Source organism: Citrus sinensis, chromosome 8 (assembly GCF_022201045.2).
Source record: "Citrus sinensis cultivar Valencia sweet orange chromosome 8, DVS_A1.0, whole genome shotgun sequence".
In the NCBI taxonomy this organism is placed as follows: domain Eukaryota; kingdom Viridiplantae; phylum Streptophyta; class Magnoliopsida; order Sapindales; family Rutaceae; genus Citrus; species Citrus sinensis.
Genome location: NC_068563.1, coordinates 30,059,142 through 30,082,523, shown reverse-complemented (window position 1 = coordinate 30,082,523; position 23,382 = coordinate 30,059,142). Strand labels below are relative to the sequence as shown.

Here is a 23,382-nt window from a genome sequence, read left to right as displayed (position 1 = left end):
TAACTTTTACATACTTTTATTTGTCACATAAGAAAACAAATTGAAGAGCAAAATTAGAAAAAATTGTTAATAAAGCTCTTATATATATTCTTAGTTGCATCAAAAGTTGTCATTGGGGCTCAACTTGAAATTTATTCAAATAAAAAAAGAAAATTACTGTAAAATAAAAAAAAAAATCTTACTTCCGAAACATATTAAAATCCGGTAAGTAATGAGGGACCGGAATGAGAAATAAAATGTAGACTATGTTTATATTGCAATGGTTCAGAAAGTAGAGACCCAGTGGTTATTTTCTAAAAGGAAATCAGGAAATATTTGAACGGCGTGGTTACGTATTCCCTGGATAAAGAAAATCAGCTTTCCACCTCTTAGTGAGCCCGTTTGGATGATGGAACGGTGGATTCCCTTGATAAGAATAGCTTATTTCCAATTACCGTCTGTTTGGTTTAGCATAAGAAATAAGATTTTCAAATTTCGGATATAAGCTAAATAATAAAATTAGGTTCAAAGATTGTTAGTGTAAAAATAATTTAAAGATTATTCCCAAAAAAATTAAGACATAATTGAATTTATAAGTTACTAAAATACTAGAATTTTTTTTTACAAAGTCTATCCACATTACTTGAACCAACGATACCCGGTTAATTTAAATTAGATATAACCGCTATACTTAAAAAATAATGTTGGTTTTAATTATGAGATAGGCCTGAGGCCCAAAATATTTTAGGTTCAAGTTTAGGAATTTTATTAGCCCCCAAACCTAAAAACAAAATTTTTTAAATTTACTACATTTAAGAAAAATAAAATTATTATGGTGATAATTTTAAAAAATTACTAAAAGGAAACTCTAATTTACAATTTTTGGTTCTCTCAAGTTGATAAACTGAAGGCTAGAGCTCCACCAAAGCTTCCTAATTCTAATTTGAACACTAGAGTCTAGCACACTTAGTATATGAAAAACATATAAATATAAAAGAACTCGTAAACATTGGAAGAATCAAGCTCTACATTTGGAAGTATCAAGTTAATGGTTTCAAGAGTGCAGTTCCGAAATATGCAGGGATTAGCCAGATTGAATATTTGCGTGTTTCATATGAGATTACAAGATCTTGACCTACTACGAGTAACAATTTGTTCATAAAAGTTCAACACACACAAACTAGAGGGCAAACAAGAATCACGGAAACTATAGCGATATAGTTGTTCAATTTTATCTATTTAGTTATTGAGAATACTAATGAAAAGAGCAAGTAATGACAAAATTATCATATTTTTAAAAAATAATAATAATTGGGGATCGATACCTCATTTTAACCCTAGTCTCATTTAGGAATTATCAAGAATATCCCCGAATTATCTCCAAGTAAAAATTATTGGGTATGGAGGTAGATTTGGAGATTGTTTCGAGTTGAAGGATGAAGATAGAGACCATAATCCTCACCACAAACTCACCCTATTGCCATCCATATGCATGGACCACAGAATATATGGAAGCAGGCTTCCTAGATCTGCACTTATAGTCTAGAAAGAAATAATGTACCAAATATTTTTGGCTAGTTCCCGTGCCTAACAATCATGTAACCGCTTATATCAAGCATGCCAACTTAGTAACTTTGGCTAATAAGAGAGAAAACACAGTATGATGAGTAGTGGTAATGCAGTTCCATGATTAGTGACATTAAAAAGCAGCCACAAAGATACCGCTCAATGTGAAGAAAGCTTTGCTTTTGCTGCCTCAGAATGTTATTACTATCAAAATAAAACTTGTGGGAAGATGATTGAAAACTTCAATGAAAGTATCAAATAAATAAAAAAATTCATAGAAACTGAGTAAAAATTGCCATTGTCCATGTAATAGAAGAGTAGTTGTGCTAAGTATTGAAATTAATCAATAAAGCAAACACTAGACTAAGCTATAGGTGGGACAAATTTGCTACTGTTTCAAAGAAATTCTATCACTACCTCCAACTACAAAATGATCTGCCCTGTAACGCCTTCTTGGCACCACAGCTAGTCTTTAACAACAGGAGAAAAATTGTTTCTTTGAACCAAAAAAAATTCCAATGACGCCCTGTAGTTAGTGCAAAAGATTAAATGTTAACACAATCCCTTTATTTTTGCAGACCATTCGATAGATGGAAATCACTTTGAAAAATAAAGAGAGGAACCTTCAGATAATTTAACCTCTTCAAGTAGAAGTAAGGTTTATGCATGACCTAGAAACCCAGAGATCAGTAAGAGCCCATTGGAGGGGCATGCCAAATGGAAGCATCGAAAGCATCCTCATCCCTCTCATTGCTGGTGGTGGCTGTGGCCAACCAAAACCTCCACCACCTATTCCCGGCATTTGTGGTGTGGGCAAAGCAAGAGGAAGCAACTGGGCATACATATTCCGGAACAACCCAAAAATGATCAGTCAGCTAAGCATTAATTAAGAGCTTTCAAGTAACAGTGATCATTAACGTGAAGATGAGAGAATTCGGGGAGTAAAATTGGCATTAAACAAGAGTAAGAACATGTTTATTGTGCTTCTGACAGCACTATAATTTGTGGTGTATTCTCGAATAAACTTCGATTTAAGTAAAGAAAAGAAAAGATTTGAGGTTAGGAAAATATGAACAACAATCCAAGTTTACAAAGCAATATAATTTGACACGCCATTGGAAATGAACACAAGAAAAAGATCATCACATGTGCACAAAGCAAATACTTCTCGCAGCAAAGTTATAAGTGAAGAACCACTAATTAAAAAGCAATAATATCCAGATATCAGAGGTGTAGCTTCAAACAACCGGTCTTAATTAAAACTTCATATAAATATGAAAGTTTTAAGCTGTCTTCAATAATTTGCAGAAATCAAATAAATAAAAAAAACAGAAGATTAAGTTATATTCACCCTAAGTTAAAAGATATCTCAGTCTAAAAACACAAACCTGCTCAATGAAGTAAACAAGCAAGTCCAAGTCATTCTTTAACAAAGCAATCGACTGGATGACTTGTCGTTTGACGTCTTATCAATAAACGCCATTTCATTCGTGTAGTTATCCAATAGACAACTTGTGTCATCCATTTGCTTTGCCTTTCCGACGAGAAACAGAATTATGAAGCCCCGTAATTAATAATTAGGTTCTTCAAACAACTTCCAACAACCTTAAAAGTGGCCATAGTTTATCTAGAACAAAGTCTCTAACATCCCTCCGCCTTGCATTTGTGATTTTCATTAGATAGATTCTCAACCGAAGTGTTTTATGCGTAACTGTCCACTTATTGATACATTATACGTTGATAGCTTCTAAATTATAGTAATCGTTGTTGGTTTGTTAATCTTTTTTTTTAATACTGTTATACAGGACTGTTACTGATATTACATTAGATATTATAATTAATATTTATAAACAAATTATATATATTTACAAACGGATTATACAATAATTGAGACCTTTTTCGTGTCATGTACTCCTTTAAAGTGCTGCTTAAATTCTTTAAACCTTCTCTAATATTCAAGAAATGTCCACTCCACTTACATTTTGTGAGGGATAGACTGACTCCACTAAATTATTTGATAATCGAAGGAAGACTGAAATTAACCTCATAATATTTTTATGGAGACTCAAATCCTTATACTTAACATTGTAAGTGCAAGGATTCTCTCAAATTAAAGCACCCACGTGATCCCAAATCTTTTTTATCTACCGACATTAATTAACGTCATGCCTTATGTACTAGTACAATGTTGAGTGTCCTTAAAGAGCCATTGAATTGAACCTAGAGATCAAGGCCCGTCAACAGTTAGGCTTCACATTTATGTGCTCGAGTCTATCTGCATGAGAAGGCCCGTCGGACTTTGACAATTAAAAAGATGCGTGTATACATATTTTTCAGCCGCAATCTTTTCTTATTATTATTTGTTCAAACGAAGATGAAAAATGGTCCGCGCACGCTAATTAATCTTTGGCGTGATTAATGATTAACCCGCGATAACAACACGGATAAGTTTCAACCGACAGGCGACCGCGTAGGTTCCTTGATCCTTCCAATTCTTGTTTTGTTAGACTAAATTTGATGGAATATTTATAGTTAAGCATCTTAATTCCGCACGTGTTGAACGATAACAGGTGCAGATAAAAATGAAGCTGAATCTTCCGTGGAGTTGCAGCACGACAGCTAATGTCCTGTTTGGTTGGTACCCGAACGTTTGGATCTTCAGAGAAAGTCCTGGAACGAGTAGAGTTAAAAAATTGAGTAATGATGCCATAATAATTGATGCTGATCATAGGGAGACAAAGCATATTATTAGTGGGGGAGCTTCAATGCTTCGCCTAACTTCACTCAATTAGCTGGCAAATGTAGCTGCGCTGCAGATTTGCACGCCGTTAATTTGTTAACAAAACAATGTGACACATATGATAATATCAATTTGCATTATTAGTTTTGTATGTGGTTCAGAAATCACATGACAATTATTGATATATTAACAGTTTGATTTTGGGTATTGTTAATATTATATTTTGGTTAATTTCAAGCTCAATGGTTATGCATGCCGGTTGGAATACTGAGAGATTGATTGCATGTAATGTGCAAATCAAGTGGCAGATTGAGCTGATGATGATATTTTAGCCTTTTGGGCCAACTAGCCGCCTTCAATATAGAACATCATTCATCTTAATTTATTTCCTCTATTGATTAACAACAGCTGATGATATTTTAGCGAAATTAATTAATTATATGATTTGACTCTTCATATTTATCCACTTTCATAAGAAATTAAATGAAATGGCTATGATCGATCGGTCATCATGCAAAACTGGTTTATAAACAAACGACGTCCAAATGATGCCATCAAGTGTGAGAACAAAACTCAGAATCACAGTAGAAAGCAGCGGCACAGTAACGATCCTGGAATATCTTGAATTGGACGCATACCAAAAGACTCTTATCCGGAATCTGTCGTCCTAATGAATCTACTCTCAGATATTTAACGTTATTAGCGCACTCGTGTTTTAAGAGTGACCTACCGTCGGCAAATTTGCGAGTCTGCGGCACGTAAAGCGCTGCCTGAACACGAGATACATTAATTTTAATCGGTGGTTCCCCTCGCATTGTCCATATATTGAGTTTGAGATTAATCAATAAATAAAATAAAATAAAAAGGGAAAAAGAATATAACAGCAAATGCCACACGCCACCAATAAAATATATCTGAATATTCTCGTACGACAAAATGGTAAAGATAAAAATAATGATTTACGCATTCTCATTCTGCAAATGCCCGTTTCTTTCATCTCCACCGCCAATTCCACCTCTGGCGACCCATCACGACAGCTCAGACACCCACCAACATTATCGAGTCCCCAATTTACCCTTGTCTCAATTTCCTCTTTTACCCCTACTGATTCCGGATTTACCGACCGCCCGCCTTCGGTGCTTGCGCTGCTGCTAACCGAATTTAAATATTCCCTCCGCGTCCCTCCTTCCACCACTTCATCATCTCCTCCTCTTACGGCCACCCAACCATTCGGTTCCCAAATTGCCCCCGATGAACCTGCCAATTTACCCATCCTCTCTCTCGCCGAAGCCTCTAATTTCTCATCATCACTTGTTCCTTCTTCCTCGAATTCTGAGTTGACCCAGTCGAGCACGCACCGCGGGGACGACTCAGCGACTGTATTCGCATCGCTCGGCGACACCGATTGTAAAAATGGATGCTTTAGCAGCTGATCACAGCTCCACCGCTCACCCGGTTCCCTTCTCAAACACTTGTCAAGAAAATCACGACCGAGTTCCGACGACTGAGTCGGAAACCGCGGCAACTCATCGGAGAATCCGATTCGACTCAGCGTGTTAGCACCGAAATCTTCCCATGCGGGCTTTCCGGTGACCATCTCGATAATCGTACATCCCAAAGACCAGACATCACTCTCCGGTCCCTGACACTCCCCTCGTACGACCTCCGGCGCCATCCATAGAGGACTTCCACGCGGCTGAATCTTGACACCCCGTGTGTCAGAAACCGTCGCCTCACCCGCTGCGCCGAAATCGGCGAGTTTAACGAAACTCGAATTGGGACCCACTAGTACGTTCTTGCCTTTGACGTCGCAGTGTACGATGTTCCTAGAATGCAAGTACTTCAACGCAGAGACAATACAGTACGTGTGTGAACGCAAGGTGATCTCGTCCGCGTAAGCATTAAGAGTTGTTGCCAGGTCGGAGACGGTGCCGCCTGGCAAGTACTCTAGGTGGAGGTTCCGGCACGAGGACGACGTCGTGGGGGCCTCGTATGACACGTCGTCGCCGAGGTACTTGACAATGTAAGGGGAGGAGAGTGAGCGGAGAATTCTGATTTCGTTTTCTAAACACTCGGCTTGAATTGCTGGCATATGGTGACACAACGCGGCGTTTCGATCAACTGATTTCACCGCAAAAACGTCGCCGTTGAATCTGTCGACGGCCACGTTGACGGTTCCAAAGGAGCCTCTGCCTATGCACTTGCCTCTCACCCAAGAAACCATTTTTTTTTAATAAATGCTTAATGCTTTTTTTTTTTTTCTTTTTTGCTTGCTGGTGTTGTTAAAACCTGAGAGTTGCCGCGTTTGAAAATTTGAGAAGAGAGAGTGTTGTGTTGTAAGATGGCTTTCTTGGTAGCTTTCTGAGGGCCCAAAAGAACGATCTCTGTATATATATATGGAATTTTAGAATATTTTAATGATGACTTGGAGTTTAGAAATGGATAATTTGTGTCGTGAGGAACTGTTTTGGCGACGTCAAAATTATTTCTGGGGCTAGAACTGATTTGTCAGGCCAGGAGTTGACGTAGTGGGGTGCGGGCGGGGGTGAAATGGGAGGATACTGGGTTTTATCCTTATCCGGAGGAGCATGTGGGGAAGATCTGAGCCGTTAATCGGGTGGGGGGTGCGAGTGAGATCGTTTCTATTTAAACGTGCAAGGTTAGTCCTTGTCTGTGATTGGTTGGTTGGTATTTTAACATGTGGTTTGTAATGGAAATAGATTTGCAAATTCTTCGTGCGGTGACCAAATTTTATTGCGTCGTAAGTGACGTGGCCCTGTGGCTGTGGGTGAGAGAACTAGTCGTGCTAGATAGAGAAGTAGTGCAACAATCTAATTCCAATGTATGCATGCTAAATGTGCTTCAATCATCTCCTCTTCTATCTAACACTACTTTTAATTGTTATAAATTGACTTATTATATAGAAAAACTTCTAATGATTGAAAGTATGTGATATTGATAATAAAATTTATATCGATGATGGGAATTGAAAAAGAGTTAAATAATAACTCTTATCGTCGATCTAAATTTTAATATCAACACGTGAATTTAATATTTAAAAAATTGTGTATAAAATATGATGTCTTAAAACTTGACTCATGCTCATATAGCAACTATATATTGTCATGTTTTCTTTTTATTCATTCTTGTTATTGAAATTATAAAAAAAATAATAATAATTTCGACGTGCGTGACGTTGATCTCGAGTAATCATGGGCTAATGAGTCCTCGAGTGGCAAGCATGTAATAAAATCAACGAGTATGGATGGACGTGCATGGTATTACAAGTGGACGTGCAATCTCCGAAATGGAGAGAGATGGAGAGAGCACGAAACATAAAAGAATGAAGAATAAATAAATGAGGAGGTGCCGAGTTTGTTGGCGAAGTGGCAGAGTCCACCGCCACATGTTGCCAGAGACAGTTCGGTGGAGACCGGTAATTTGAGCTAATTACAGGGCCCAAGAGTGCGCTGATTTGGCGAAAAACTGCAGGTCCACGTATCGGCAGCAGAGAACAAAGAGATGTCCCAATTGGCAGGATATATGCCTGCGTCTGGCTTTTGGAGTTTAGAGTTTGAGTCGATCATGTCTGTTGACGTGCACCACCAGCCTCCATCACATAAAATATTTATTTTTTATATTATTTTATTTATTATCTTAATTATAAAAATATAATGAAAACAAGAAACTATATTAAATTAAGATTAAAAAAAAACTGGCATTGAATTTGCCTGACAACTCCATCTGTAAAGCATTTCATATTATATATCCTATCGTATCTTTTAAAAGATCAGGATTGAAGCTGGATACCCTTTCGTGAACTCATGGTTCCAATTTTTGTACAAGTCACAATTTTTATTTATTTATTTATTTATGATTATTATGATGATGTAAATTTTATTTTAACCGCCACCATCTTTGAACTAGCTTACCAAATTAATAACGACTTTGTTATTAAAATTTTAATGCTATTGAAATCGTTTGACTCAAAAAATTTGGCTTCATTTGAATTTTGATGTTGTATTGTTGTGATCTAAGCCACAATTGCTGTGGATTGGAACAAATCACACATTGATTTATTAAGTAAAAAGTTTAAGTTACTATTAAATATTAGTCTTAACGGCCCTGTTGTGAAATGAATTCAACTTTAAGATTATGTACGTAGAGTCCACAAAAATGAAATAAAAACACCAAATGTAAGAATTGAATAATAATATTTAAGACAAGTGTTTATATTTCAAGTCTATTAATGTGAACCCAACAGTAAGGTCAAAGCATTTCAATATTAAAACAACATGGAGGTGGGGATTAAAATAACACCATATTTTAACTGTGTTTAATCAGAACGAAGCTGTGCGAGATGCTCAAATTTCATTGTAATTGCTTGTGAAATATCCAACTAAATGGGTATAATTTGGGGTGGTATCTTCTGATTCTATTGCTTATAACATGTCGCATTCATTTGTGGGTAGTACAATAATAATAATAATAATAATAATAATAATAATAATAATAATAATAAAGATGCCGACATGCCACGTGCAATATATATGTGGATGCTTAGACGGTTATCACGCGTAGGATTATACGCAAGAAACTGGATATTGGATAAGCTGGAACAAATTTCTTACCCAAGAAGAAAATGAAAAGTGGGAAGAAATTGTCCACATTAAAACTGTTGTGTTTAATTTGTCCCCAGAAAAGATAATGGAAAGAAAAAGGAAAGGGAAAAAGGAACCCTTTGAAATTGGGAGCATCCATTTGGAAATTAAATAATAAGCCACTGGGCAGCAGACAAATATCAAGTGCCGACTGATCTTTTGTAAAGCGGTTGTCGTGTGTTCTTACAAAATCTCTTTCCTTGTGTCTATCAAATTCTGGCCAACTCTATTATGATTCATGTATAATTGATAGAAAGCTAAGAAGCAATGTTTCTAGTGAAATTTGTTACTCTCAATCTGGTTACCACTTTTTTTACAAGTTTTATAGAGCTAATTAAATACGTTATATTAGCAAATTAATGATTTTAAAATGCAATGAAATCCACATTTTTTTGAAAAACAAATGTACCAATTTATAACATTGTATAAGTCAAATTTGTATTTTGGAATAAATAAATATTTGTGCCTTCTAAAATACGGACTGAACTCATAGTCATATATCGATGTTTTCTTTTCATTTTATATCTGTGAATAAGTCATATATATATATGTGTGTGTTAAATAGGCCAAATTCGCAGCCTAAATGCAGAAATGTTTGCACTCTTCAAAACACAAATTTAATCATATATAACAGAGCATGAGTGTTAAAAAAAAAAAAAAAAAAGAAATATCAAATTCACATTTTGAAACATAAACGTTCGCAACACGAGCAGAACATCTTTAGAAACATTTGATGTGTTTATAACTTACATAATATGTTTATCATCATAAGGAGAAATTCTCAAATATATCTATTGTATTATAATCAATTAATGCATGCATGAAATGTGTAATTGAGTTTAATGCAACCACCACTTGCATAATAGTTTATAAAATAAATACACACATGTCATGACATTATTTACTTATTATATGGCTGACATGGTACAACAGATGTATTCTAGAATTTCTCCACCAGAAGAGCTAATTATAAGTGCTTTTGGAACTACGAAACTCGGATCCTTGACAAAACATGAAAACCGGTTAACCTAATTATTTATTAATCATTTTTTTAATTTCTAATTCGTAGGAAACAGTATACTTAATTAAAGCTATTAGGTTTAAGTTGTTGGAAACGCATGCAAGAGATAAATCATAAATGTGGGGGGGTTATGTTTTTGTCTAATAAAAACTAAACTAAGCAGACAGGAAAGCAAAACATTGATAGGACGCCGACAATCTAACGCAGCGATGGACATGCAAACCTTGCATTATTTTTTCGGCTTATTTTCGTAAAGATTCATGTGCATGCGTAACAAAATTCGCCAGTTGTAATGGAACCAAAAGTAATGTCACGTTGTTTTGTTGTGGCTTGACTCGGTCCGGCCTAATTAATTCCTTTCCGCAGTTTGTGTGATCGTGATAAGAGATCGATCGCCTGTGAATGAATTGACAAGATCCAAACTACTCCACGTTCACATTTCCAAAACAATTTCCTCCTATTTGAAGTTTGGATCCAATGTTGATGTATCCTATATGCTAATATTTTAATAATCTCTTACCACGCATACATTTGTAGTAATACACGGTTAAGAAATATATCATTTAACATATGGTAACATATGCAACAATGCTAGTTGAAATATAAATACTTTGTAAGCAAGTTTTTATGTTTTTAAAATTATGTATGTCCTCAGTAAACTCTACTAAAATACCCTTTTGATAATTAAGTTATCCTTTCGTTGGAACTTTTGGAAATTCAATATTAAAAAGAGTGATGAATGAGAGACTATTCTGTTGAATATATGTAATTTGTCATTCAATTGACTTGCACGTTGCATGTATCGGTCCCAGCCCATGAAAACCAGCTAGCAAATTAAGCAAGAGCCATGGACACCAAGCAGATCACCGCAAAGCCAGCCGTCAAACGAACCCAAGTTGCCGCGTACGCCCCTTGGAGGAAAGAAACCACTCCGCCAGCATTATTATTATTGAAACTTGAAAGAACGTGTGATGTGGGATCAAAAGCTTTTATATCTTATGGCCTTTTTAGTTTACTCCGTTAAATCTCAAATCCTTTTTTCTGGACAGCTGCTCATGTTGCAGTATGTTTCTCTGTTTTCTTCTTTTTAAGTTGTACAAAATCTCATTCCCTTTAAAATTTTATGATCATGCTCCGCCCATGTTCCTTGGTAGCAGCTTAAGTGGGGGCAGTTGGTCGGCAGCCGCATACACTCACACTTATTTTGTTCCTCATGTTGAATTATTTTGGTTTCTTGAGCTAAGATTTGGTTTCCTCAATAGGCGTACGGGTTCATTTATTGTTGGGGAAATTATTAGGTCCGATATGGGTTTTGGTGGAAGTTTTTTCCATTCATTATCATCAATGTATAATGAGATTCTAAAAGATGATACAAGATAATGTTTATGAAAATAGGTTTAATGATACAAATTCATAGTACAAGATATTCTCTGCATCGCCATTCCTAATTTGTAATCCTTTTGAGTGCGTTCTTGTAATTATTACGGAGTGGACTGGGACAATGTTAGAAACGTAGACTTCCAACGTGAATGAGTTAATTTGAAATATGCGTATGCTCTCACATCAAAACAGATAAAATTCTAGAAAGTGCGAAATGACCATTCAATTTTGACCCCCCCATAAAAGCATAGAAATGGAACAAGTAGTTTGGGCTGGATGCAGATTGCAGGACATTGAAGTTTCTCAAATTTGTGACATCCGATTTTCAAAAGAAGCCACGCCACACATGACATAACATCGGTTACATAAGCGAAGAGAATTAACGTGTACACAGGCGTTTGAACAGGATCACCACTTCTAGATGTCCCACGAAAATTGAATCCTTTTATTTGTATTTGCTTTGAACTTGTACACTAAGTTTATGCTTAATTATTATAATAGCTGATAAGTAATGTTACACAAAGAATGAACTTATTTACAAATCAAAGAACAAAAAATTATCTATGACTGGTATCAATTCTCTTCTTCAATTGTAGGTGGAAATGTCCTCCCTAGATGATTGATTAAAAGCTACTTGGAATAATTCACCTAATGGTAACTAAGCAAGAGAAATTTTATTCGGCCTCGGCGTTAGTTCAATTTTCTACTGTATGTTGTTTTGGGATGATTCAAAGATAGCGCCCCAGTTGAATCAGCATCACACTAACATCATCAACTGAGCCCCGTGAAACAGAGAGATCTACAAGCTTCTTACACGCTAACATTGGTTCTGGTGCATCAATGCTTTGGCAAAAAGGGCGAGCAATGTCAATTGCTTCTTGATTACTGACCTGAAACCAAAGGAAGAAATATTTTGTTTAGATTGATCTGGAAACTATTCGATTATAAGGATAAGAAGCATGCAAAATAATTCACTGATAAAAATGGCTTCCAAGACAATACCTTATCCCAGAGGCCATCAGATGCTAAGATTAGGAACTCGTATTCGGGTTTGATTCGAATGATTTTAGTCTCTGGCTCGGCTATGATCCATTGCTTAAGGTGCCGATCCCCAAGGGCTCTAGACACAGCTAGAGACCCCTGAACTCTCCATGTACCGTGACATAAATCAACATAGCCGCCCTACATAACAAAATTTTAACATAACCTATTAGCTGCAACTCACATAAGATTTAAGCACAAAGAGAGATTGATGCAATCGAGCAGCCAGATGCTTACCATCGTCTCAATTCTGCTCTTTTCATCTTCCCTAGAGGGCCGGTGGTCTGAAGTGAGTGCCTCGGCAAGGCCTCCTCTGCTCATAACAGCGCGACAATCGCCAGCATTGGAGACCACAAGAGTTCCGTTTTGTATCAAAGCTGTCACACAGCATGAACCCCCGTAGACATCTTCTTTAAGAAACTCAGAATCCGTGTTTAAATAGCCACGTTTAACTGCATCCTCAATCTGGTCTTCAATATCCCTTCTCAGGACTTCCTCCAAAATGTTCTTATCTAAATTCTCTGCCGCAAACTCAGCAGCTTTGGCACCTCCATGTCCATCAAAAATACCAAAAACTGCCTGCAAATGACACACATCAGACCCCATTAATCATAGTTTCTATAGCCAACAATTATACAAATTCTTCACAGATTAATAATCTTATCCCACCGAAACATAATCTTTAATGCTAAAATTTCTTTCAATCTTCACTACTTTCTACCAGTTTGTCCTATTCCATCAACAATTTTAAAACTAACTCAAAAATATTTTTCCCCCTCTACATGTAACAAATTACAATCCGTGAACTACCAATTTACCAAAGCTAAGTACTTTAACAAATCCAAACCAATGAGGGAAAAAAAAAGAAAGGGAAACTCAGCTATAGGATGAAACCCAAATAATCAATTTTGTCGATGCAAATTCTTCAAAAACAAATATAAAAATACCTGTTTGGAATCTCCTTGAAAATCAACAAGAGCAGAGAAACGATCCTCCATCGCTTCTCTTCTTCCTCGTTTACAATAAACCGAATAAAAGCCATCTCTCTCATCTTCGACCTCGTCTCTTTTCACCTCTCTTGGAGTCACCAGCCCTCCAAAACTCATCGAAGCGACCGGAATATCCAGCTTCGCCGGCCTCTTTCTCTTCAATATCGTCTGCTGCTGAGATGCTGTCCCCGAGCCGGTCGCCAAGGCTGAGGGTGACGAGGAGGAGGACGAAGAACAAGCAGCAGAGGAAGAAGAGGAGAGCCCAGTTGGTGGCTTTTGAAGGCGAAAACGAAGCGGAGAAGAAGGCGAAGGCGAAGTGGGTGATAATGATGAAGAAGGCGAAAACTTTACATGGGTTAATGGCAAATTCAGGGTTTTTTCTGGAGACTGAGAGATTACGGACGTTTTGTTGCAAAACAGAGACGATGATGGCGAAAATACAGGAGAGTTTGAAACTGCTACCGAACAAGACATCTTTTTTTTTTTTTTTTTCCAAAACTTCCTTCTGCTTCTGCTTTCTTTGCTTTATTTGTTGCAGTTGTTTTTGTTCTTGTGTTTTTGCTGTTGTGATGATAATAATAATACAACGTTCGAATTTTGTGTTGAATGAGTTAATGAGAAGATATTTAAAAGGAGCTGGAGACGGAGATGAAGAGACAGTCTATGTCCGTTCTTCTTATACACCTTCTTTCCTCCGTGTTTTTTTGGACAAAAAAGAGAGGATATTTTGCTGTTTCTGTAGCTGTATTTGACCAGTTTTCCAACTTAAATGTCACTTTTACCCTTTACGTTTTCTCATTTTATTTTATGATTTACTTTCCAATAATATCAAATACACTATTAGGTTACATAATCATTATAAAATAATACACTATTAGATACATAATCATAATTTCATTATAAATAAGAAAATCTCTGAAAATATAGTGTCCGTCACTTATTCATATCAGCAAGCAAGGAGTATTAAGATTTGTAGCTCTTGTTCAAATATAGATTGAATCTGTAGAAAGGAGAGGTGGATGTAAGTGAATCGGAGAGAAATTTTAAACTTAAGTCTTGAAAATTAAAATAAATAAAATTTTGTATTATTCAAAATTAAGGTTTTTTCAAAAAAGAAAATCCGGAAGAAAGTTAGAAAAGATTGCGCGACGGGCAATAATGTCATTTAGGGACAAGAGTAGGGTCCCACAGCAGGGGAGGTTCTATTTCTATTTCTATAGTGTTGTGAAAGGTCAAACACGTTACTTGATAACAAGGCTGCTTAATGAGAACACGAGAAACACTGTGTGAAGTGCGTGTTTGAGGTTTGACTCCTTACACTGATGAGGCCATGAGGGGGACTGATTGGTAATAATAATGCAAATGTCTGTCTTATTTTTATAATTTAATTTTCATGATGGATGCAGAAATTGGCACGCTGAGATCGGCGCCTTCCCCGAAGTTACCGTTAGATAGGGTTGCAGTCATAGAGAGAGACAGAGAGGCGTACACGTGTTTAAGTGACCGTTATCGGAGCGTGTTTGTGCGCTGAACCTTGACTCTTTTTTCCGATAATTATTTACTTTTTCTTTTTTTAATTTTATAATTTCTTTTTTCTTAAAAAATGGAGAAACAAGAAAAAAATATATACATATATATATATATATATATATATATATATATATATATATATATATATATATTAGACAATTGCAAGTTTCTTAATTAAATGTTAGGTATATTTGTCATATATAAATACCATTCATAGGATAAGGATTTAGTGTTGAACTGAATTTTTACTGAGCACTTAGGTAATAGAAATAAAAAATTTAAAATTCAAAATAAATTTTGATAATTGATTAAAAAAAAAAAAACTCAACATTGAATTCTAATCCTCATTCATAAAGTGGACAAGATGAATTGACGGTATTGGTGGTTGTTACAATATTTAATATTTCTCAATCCACCTTCAGTTAACAGTAAAGTTGATAATCTAGTCTGTAAGATATGTTTAGTAACTAGGCTTAGTATTTTCTTCGAACCTACAAACTCGTTTGTGATACAATTACTTATTTGATTAATTATATCATCTCGATCCACATTTAGGGCCAGTTTGGGATTGCGGAGGCTGATGAAGTAAGTTGCTTATGCTGTGAAGATAAAATAAACTATTGATTAAAAAAGTAGATCAGTGTTGGGTAAATTGTGCTGTTACGGTTGCTGTGAGTTTGAAAAGTTGAGTACATGCGTTTGGTAAATCTTATTACTAAAGTGCTGTTGTATTATATAATGACCAAAATATATATACATTTTAATTGCTTTTATTTTATGTTTAATAAATTGTTTAGACATATTTTTTTCTTAAATATGTAAAATTACATTAAAAAAACTCAATTAAGAAAATTTTGAAGAACTTCATAATCTGTTACAAAAAATATGATAAAAATTTATACTTATAATAATCTAAATAACATTCACAATAATTTTTTTGCAATAAAATTCCTCAAATTTTTCATTTCTTGGGATCAGAGCCATTAATATTGTGATACTCTTCTTGAGTGTTATTGTCTCTTTCTATTTCTTCATCAAAGATTGAAATAGGGTAATTTTCAATGTTATCAAAATGAAGATCATGTTGGGCATGTCTCCTTATATAATTGTGCAATCTCATGGTTGCAATGACTATTTTCACTTGTTTGGCAAATGGATAGCTTGGCATATTTCTCAAAATCTTCTATCTTTTCTTCCATACTCGAAATGTGCGTTCAATAACACTTCTAAGCGATGACTGAGCATGATTAAATAATTCTTGATAATCTATGAGTTTACCAAATTTTGCACAAATAAAAAGAATACAACAGATTTTTCTTTTAAAAATAGATTGAACTTTAAAAGCATAGTTATGAAATTAGAAGATGAAATTATTGGATCAAAATTTGAGAGAACGTACGTGGTTATGACGGTAATTAAATTGTGGCGGTAATATAAAATCTAATGATTTATATATGAGGGTAAGTAAGATATAATTGTCTTTTTATTAAAATACTAGGGTTATAATATAATTGTCAGCAACCCTCTACCTGCTTTGACAAGTTGCTGACGAAATAGAAAAAATTATGAAATAAGTTGTTTTTATAAAATTTACCAAACACTATTTTTATCAAAAATTATAAAATAAATAGTTTATTGAGTTTCAACCTTAATTCCAAACGAGACTTTAATAGGGAAAACCTGCGGTGCAACTGTGGTATTGTGCCACAGTTGCATCCAGCCGTTGGATGCTAGTAGACCCCACCAATTCAAGTGCAGCCAACGGCTGGATGTAACTGTGGCACAGTACTACAGTTGCACCGTGACTTGATCCGCCTTAATAACCTCATTTTAACAGTCAATTTAAAAAGAGTTATCATTCCCATCATCGATCTCAAATAACTTTATATAATTTGCTAGTTGAGTTCAATCAATTCATGAAAGAATTAAGTATCCTTATCTTTTAACAAAATAATTTAAAAAATTAAAAAGAAAATATTTTGTTCCATCCATTAGTTAACATATATTTGAAAATTGAATTTTACAAATTGAGATAATTTTATCCTGATTTTGTTGTCAATCATAATCCATCAAGTTTCTATAACCAGGCTAACCCTGTTGCTTTAAACGGGTATTTTTCAATTTGGGCTAAACTTTGGGCTTGGCTACATCTCTCTTTCCAAGAACCCACAGACAACGAGAAACGGTAGCACATCTAGGCAGAATGTAAGCCCATTTTTTTTTTTTTCTGTATAGTTATAGAATAACAACTTGACTCATCCCGTTAATTAAAGCTTGTCATGGATCGCCATGAAACAGGCCCTTGAAAATGGTTCAGTCCAAAATCTAACACTGCTCACGCCTAGGGTCAGCCCCTCTTGAATCAATCCTCCGCAATCATATAGCGAAGAACTTATTTTACATCAGGATCAGGATCAGGATCACGATCTGATTCATCAAAGCTTTTTTCTTCAAACAAAGAAGAGAAAATGTAATTTTGGCAAGAAAATTGCAGTTTACATTTTGAAACAATGTAGTTCCCCGACGTCCAAGTACAGCACAAATACAAATACCGCCCTGGATAGCGAGGGGAACAAATTTTTGGGCTCCATTGAGTGATGATATTGCCTCACAAATAGTAAGCAAGAAACAATAACGAAAATCAAAATTATTTGAAGCCCTTTGAACTGATGAAATAATCTCCATACACAAACAAAACTAACAGACATAAACTAAGCAAAAGCTCGCTGTAATTAATTAAAATGGGAGTAATATGAAGTAATAAAAACTCAGTCCCTTAGATGTTCAAAAAGAGTTGCGATCATTTTCGCAAATCATTACAGGTCTGTAGACTCATCACCGTTATTCAACATACTCCCAATTGCCAATACAAACAAATATATTACAATTTTTTCTTTTCAAAAAAAAATAAAATTGTTAAATAAATATAGTTGCCAAGTGTTCTCCCAAAGCAAATTAAAAAAAAGGGCTCAGGGAGAGATTAATTACAATAAAAACAACACGATTAATATTGCTTCAAGGGAACGAGTCATGTGGGAACTGAAAATATCCGCACTGACCAGATAGTGAAGCCATGAAGATATTTCGATAAATTTTGCACGCAACCCAGATGAAACATTATCCAAAAAGCTGTATTTCTGCTATTAGAGCAAAGAACTGAATCTAAAATGAGTTTTGACGATTACGAGCAGACAAAAAGCCCTAGAAGAGATCTTATTAACCAAAACCCTAACTGGAAAAGACAGAGGCCAAGGAGGCGGAGTTGAGGCAAGAGTCGAAAGGTTAGATATAAAGAGAAGGGTAGAAGATCGGACGGTCCATATTGAGCGGCTGAGATTACATGCTATTTTATTTCGCTTATGTTCCGTAAGGAATGGAAGTATAAGTTTAGCCTCGCACGTTTCGGTAGCTACTTACAAACCGAACTAATTAGTAATTATATATTCATATATTTAATAAAATTATATCAAATATTTGTACCTATATAATTTACCAATATTATAAAATATAGATATCTATAAAAATATTACACATTTATAATATTAAAGTTTTAATTATATATGTAAATAATATTATATATCGATAGTATAAAATATATCTGTTAACTAATATTTTATATATTTACACTATTAAAGTTATAAATTTATTTAAAATTTTATAAATGAAGCACCACGTATATGTTCATTCTTCCCAAAAAAAAAAAAGAATAATGTCCAATATTTAAGTTTTGATGGTAAGAACCTACAGATTAATTTATATTAGAAAATATAATTGTATCATTAATCATGGTAAATAGAACAAGATCTTTAACCTTAACCTGACTTGGAAAAAAAATGTGTCAAAATGAATTAGATTTATTTAATAATTGTGTCAAATTTAACGATTTATTCATATCATATTTATATTGGATAATTAAAATGTGTCAAATTTTACCAGCTGTACATTTTTATTTGTGATAATATAATACGCATTAATCAACGAACAATAATAATAAATGATGCAATTGTGGTCACTTTGCATTTTTGGACTCCAGGCCCATTTATTAAACACCCTAGCATTCTTGTACCCTCTTGGGCTTCATGATACGACACCTTCGCCCCAAAATAAGTCCAATTTATGATGTCATAGACTCATAGTTCTAATGTAAAATGTTTTTTAACGAGAGAACTAACAAGTTTCACTTGGTTTTTAATGTTATCCTCTTCACCGTTTTTTAATTGCTCTCTTTTTTGGTAGTAGATATGAGGCCAAATTAGATAATAACAATGGAGTGAGTGATTTATATATACCTTTTCATCTAATTTTATGTGAGTGGAGCTCAAAATCAAATCTATCACCCCCCCCATATAGTTCTGCCGTTTGCGGTTGACATCAAGCTCCTTTTTATTGCTACTTGCTAGTTTAAAATTTGCTTTGCAACAACTTGTTGCTAGTTTCATCCGCTCAGCAAACGGACGGTGGAGAATTCCTATAAGACAGTATTTTTTTAAGGACAATACTATTAGCCATAGATGTCATACATGATGTAAATGTAATACCAAAATTACAAGAAAAGTCGACGACATTATATTACTATATTATTATTATTATTTTGTTATTATTAAATGGTGCTTTCAAAAACATTGAAATAAACTAAGAGTACCGTCCATCCTTAACTCATTCTTTTGGCATTCATTTGATCATACGTAATAAACAGACACTTAAAATATACCAAGACGATAAATTGAAGGTCACATATTTTTTTAGAGGCATTTCATTAATTATCTTTAAAAAATTTGAGTTATGATGTGTCAAGATTACTTTTGTTAAATCAGGTTTTAGTATTACAACAAATTAATCACTAGTTATATAAGATGAATGAAGTAGAATGTTATCAAGATTTTTATCCCCTTACTTTCTCCCAAGTCTCACCAGACAACAATTGCCTTGCCTCCAATAAGTGAATTTATAATTTTAGGGTGCGTTTGGAACATGATATTATTTTGCATTAGATATATTTGCAGTACGATGTATTACACTAAGGTGTAGTAAACTGTCATATAATATAATGTTTGGTGCAATATATACTATAGCATATGTCATATTATTTTATATTATTATTTATATTACTATTAATTTTAAATTAATGCTATTCAACTTTATTTATATTTACGTATTTACTATTAGTTATTTTAAATTATTAAACAGTAATCCATTTTTATATATTAATTATTAGAATATAATTAAATAATAAAGCTTCCTCGAAATAATTAATCATTTAATTAAATAAAGATTGGTCATTTTTCAGTAATGACTTTTGAAACTTTGATCAATCCCTCTAGACCGTGAAATCCCAAGTGGGTTTTCAATTTAAACTGTCGTGCATTTTTATTTATCTTCTAACATAAAAGTCAAAAAACAAGAAAATTAAATATTTAAATGTGATTCTCATTATATTTCAATATCACTTATTGCGGGGTTCCTCCTAATTAAGTTAAAGTGATTATATGATCAATTTCAACGATTGTGATGTTCAGTTAAGTTAAATGGTGTGATCGTTGACGAATTAATTTGAATAAATCAACACCCGTGTGGTTTACATAAATTTACCAAAGATCATGAGACTAGGGTTCGTATCCAATTTGTAAGTAGGATGAGAAGGGACAGAAAACAAAATAGTTGCATCAATTATTATTATGCTGCAACAAATTTTCTTTTTCTTTTTGAAAAGTATTATGCTGGAACAATTATATATGTCCCTCCAATTGTATGGCTCCAATTTGTCTCAATTATCATTGGAGCTTGCCAACCCAACACAACCGAGCGGAAATGTTAAATGAATTATTCTTGGAAGTTCTGGTCCAAAACGATAAGCAACCGTCGGTTTTACCATCAATCAATTTTGACAAAAAGTGTTATTATATTTATGGTTTCGTTTTCAAGAAAATAAAAGTCTACTATAGCAATTTCCAGACGCCACATAACTGACGTGTATGATTTGATTTTCCACTTAAATTAATCGACCCATTATAAAATAATATTATCGGGATTAATAAAAAAAATATTATTTTATTGAAATTATTTATTTATTAATAAATGAATATATAATTTATCAATTTACCTTACTATTTATTAATTTATGAAGAATTTTATATCTTAATTACTCACGCCATCTTAATACTTATAATATTCTTTTTACCGATATTCATATATAAATTTAACAGATTATTATGTATATAGACAAACCTATGGTACCACAATTGTATGATATCACAGCTGAATCCAATAATTGGATCTAATCCACAATTGTCACCAAAATTAAATCCAATGATTGAATCTAGTTGTGGTACCATACAACTGTGACACCATAACTGAACCCCATGTATATACAAAAACAGTTAATAAATGTTATAAACACGTTTATAGAATCCCAAAATTTAATGTCAGTGCATTGAACCTAGACATAAATTTGATGTCCGTATTTTTTGAATTTAATACCCTAAAAGATAAAATGTTTCACATGTATAAAGCACACATAACATAAATTCAATAAATGCATTGGTCTTTAGTTTTACTTTTAGTCTTCAATAATTATATTTATATTTTGAAAAAGAATGGAATTAAGAAAATTAAAATTGTCAAGAAAAAAAAACTCCTTAATATATGAATTCTATTTGAACTTATAATTATTAATTTATATTTTATTGGGCTCTAGAAGATTCAAAAAAAAAAAATTATCTCATACATTTAACGAGCTCGTTAAATTACTATATTGATTTAAGTTGGAATTGGGAGATTTTATTGTTTAATTAAGATTATTAATTTATCGAATATTTATTTATCAAGATTTAGTGTACATTATACTTTTCTGGTGGGGTGACATTACCTATGTAGTTGCTTTTACGAACTATTATTTTTGCTTCTTTATAATTATTTTTAAGAATTAATGTTGTCAATTATAATTATTACATTGATTTGATGACACATAAGACAAATCAAAATATTCAATCTAGCGAGAGTATACTTGGCCTCATTCGATCGATTGGTTATGAAGCAGTAGCTATATACTTTAAATTAGAATTACCTGAAATAATTTATTTTCAAAAAATAGTTTGCAATAATGTTGCATTATGTGAATTGTAATATTGAAAAGATATGTATTATTGATTTGAGAATACGACAGAGACTTGAGAGGAGACATACATTTTCATTGAAATTAAATCAATTCAACTTCTTTCGTACTCCCATAACTATACGCAATTTAAAAAACGTAGGTATGAAATGGACTTACTAAATTATTAAAGGTGATGGTAATGATTCGAATCTCCTATCATTCTAGACATCTTTCTCATTTTTGGTATGTGGAGTAAATATTATTTGGATAATAAGTGATTAGAATTTTGGCCATGCCATAATAGTTTTGATACACAATAATCCTATTAATTCTGTGATTATCAATATTAGTAGCATCTTCATTGTAATGTACATATGAGTGTTAAAAAAAAAATTAGAATATTAAAAATTCAAACACATCAACTCGTCACCAAATAATCAACAAATCTCGAAATTTAAATTCAAAGTTTTTCTAAATTTAAGTGAGTGGTGATTAATTCAACCGATAAAAATTTATTGACTTATTGTGTGGTAGCAATAAGAGGTATGTCCGTATGTGATGCGAAAAAAAAAAGAAAAAAAAAAGAAAAAAAGAGGTATGAAGTTCAAAATTTGAATTGATAAAAATAAATAAAAGAAAAAATATCTAAACAAATTAATATTTAATTATTTTCAAGCTTACTACCAACAAGTATGACCGGATAAGCATTGCAAAAATTGCTGACAAAGAAGCATTAATTAGTCTTGGCACGTTTGGGGATTTTGAACACATGGATGGTCATTGGTCCAGATTGATTACCATTTCTTTCTTTCTTCCTTCCTCCCCTTTTTAACTTTCATTTTCATCATCTTCATCTTTTAGGTAAAGCAAAGAATAATAACAATAATTCGAACTGTAATAGTTTGAATTGGATTGTTTGCCCATAATGTGTCGTGCTTAGCCAAATACAAGAAGATATGTGGTCTTCATAAATAATGCAACATGTGCTGTGTTTCACTTCATTTCATTTGCTCATAGTGTGACCTGTTTGTAAGGTAAGCACAATCACCAACAAGACTTTAAATTTAAAAAAAAAAAATTCTCATCTAGAAGGTGGGATATGATATGATATGATTCTTTATTCCATTTATTTATTGGAGTGCCTATTTTTGTGGTTCACGTTAGAGATTTTAGTAGTGTTTTTAATTTGGTAACATTGCATTATGTCATCCCGTAGGTTGTATTAATTTATGAATATGATTCCATTTCTAACCACTCACTCTAATTGGAAATTTCTAGGTAAGTCCTCAATTATTTAACTTATAAAGTCATCTTTCTTTGCCATAATATAATTAGTGTATGGTAGGCCAATAATCTGAAGCTTTTGTATAGTTCTGTTGGCC

At 33.6% G+C, this 23,382-nt stretch overlaps 2 protein-coding genes, 1 long non-coding RNA gene and 2 other non-coding genes across 5 annotated transcripts; all 5 read right to left on the bottom strand.

Annotated features, from left to right (window-relative positions):
- Positions 1-1,734: 1,734 nt before the first annotated feature.
- On the bottom strand, positions 1,735-3,258 carry LOC127899232 (uncharacterized). The gene is made up of 3 exons (XR_008051221.1): positions 2,934-3,258; positions 2,169-2,377; positions 1,735-2,071 (listed from the first exon to the last, which is right to left on the bottom strand). It is a non-coding gene; the product is annotated as an uncharacterized LOC127899232 (long non-coding RNA).
- A 1,813-nt stretch (positions 3,259-5,071) lies between these two features.
- On the bottom strand, positions 5,072-6,813 carry LOC102623974 (mitogen-activated protein kinase kinase kinase 18-like). The gene has a single exon (XM_006488628.4). It carries the CDS (start codon positions 6,507-6,509, stop codon positions 5,127-5,129), a length of 1,383 nt encoding a protein of 460 aa, XP_006488691.2. The 5' UTR covers positions 6,510-6,813; the 3' UTR covers positions 5,072-5,126.
- Positions 6,814-11,744: 4,931 nt separating this feature from the next.
- Positions 11,745-14,039, bottom strand: LOC102628871 (probable protein phosphatase 2C 25). Its single transcript, XM_025102062.2, has 4 exons — positions 13,336-14,039; positions 12,626-12,967; positions 12,350-12,529; positions 11,745-12,237 (listed from the first exon to the last, which is right to left on the bottom strand). The coding sequence occupies exons 1-4, from the start codon at positions 13,849-13,851 to the stop codon at positions 12,076-12,078; spliced, it is 1,200 nt and encodes a 399-aa protein (XP_024957830.2). The 5' UTR covers positions 13,852-14,039; the 3' UTR covers positions 11,745-12,075.
- A 3,376-nt stretch (positions 14,040-17,415) lies between these two features.
- Positions 17,416-17,568, bottom strand: LOC112499436 (small nucleolar RNA snoR136). The gene has a single exon (XR_003067042.2). It is a non-coding gene; the product is annotated as a small nucleolar RNA snoR136 (small nucleolar RNA).
- Positions 17,569-17,669: 101 nt separating this feature from the next.
- LOC112499453 (small nucleolar RNA SNORD25) lies at positions 17,670-17,753 on the bottom strand. Its single transcript, XR_003067048.1, has one exon. It is a non-coding gene; the product is annotated as a small nucleolar RNA SNORD25 (small nucleolar RNA).
- Between the last annotated feature and the right edge of the window lie 5,629 nt (positions 17,754-23,382).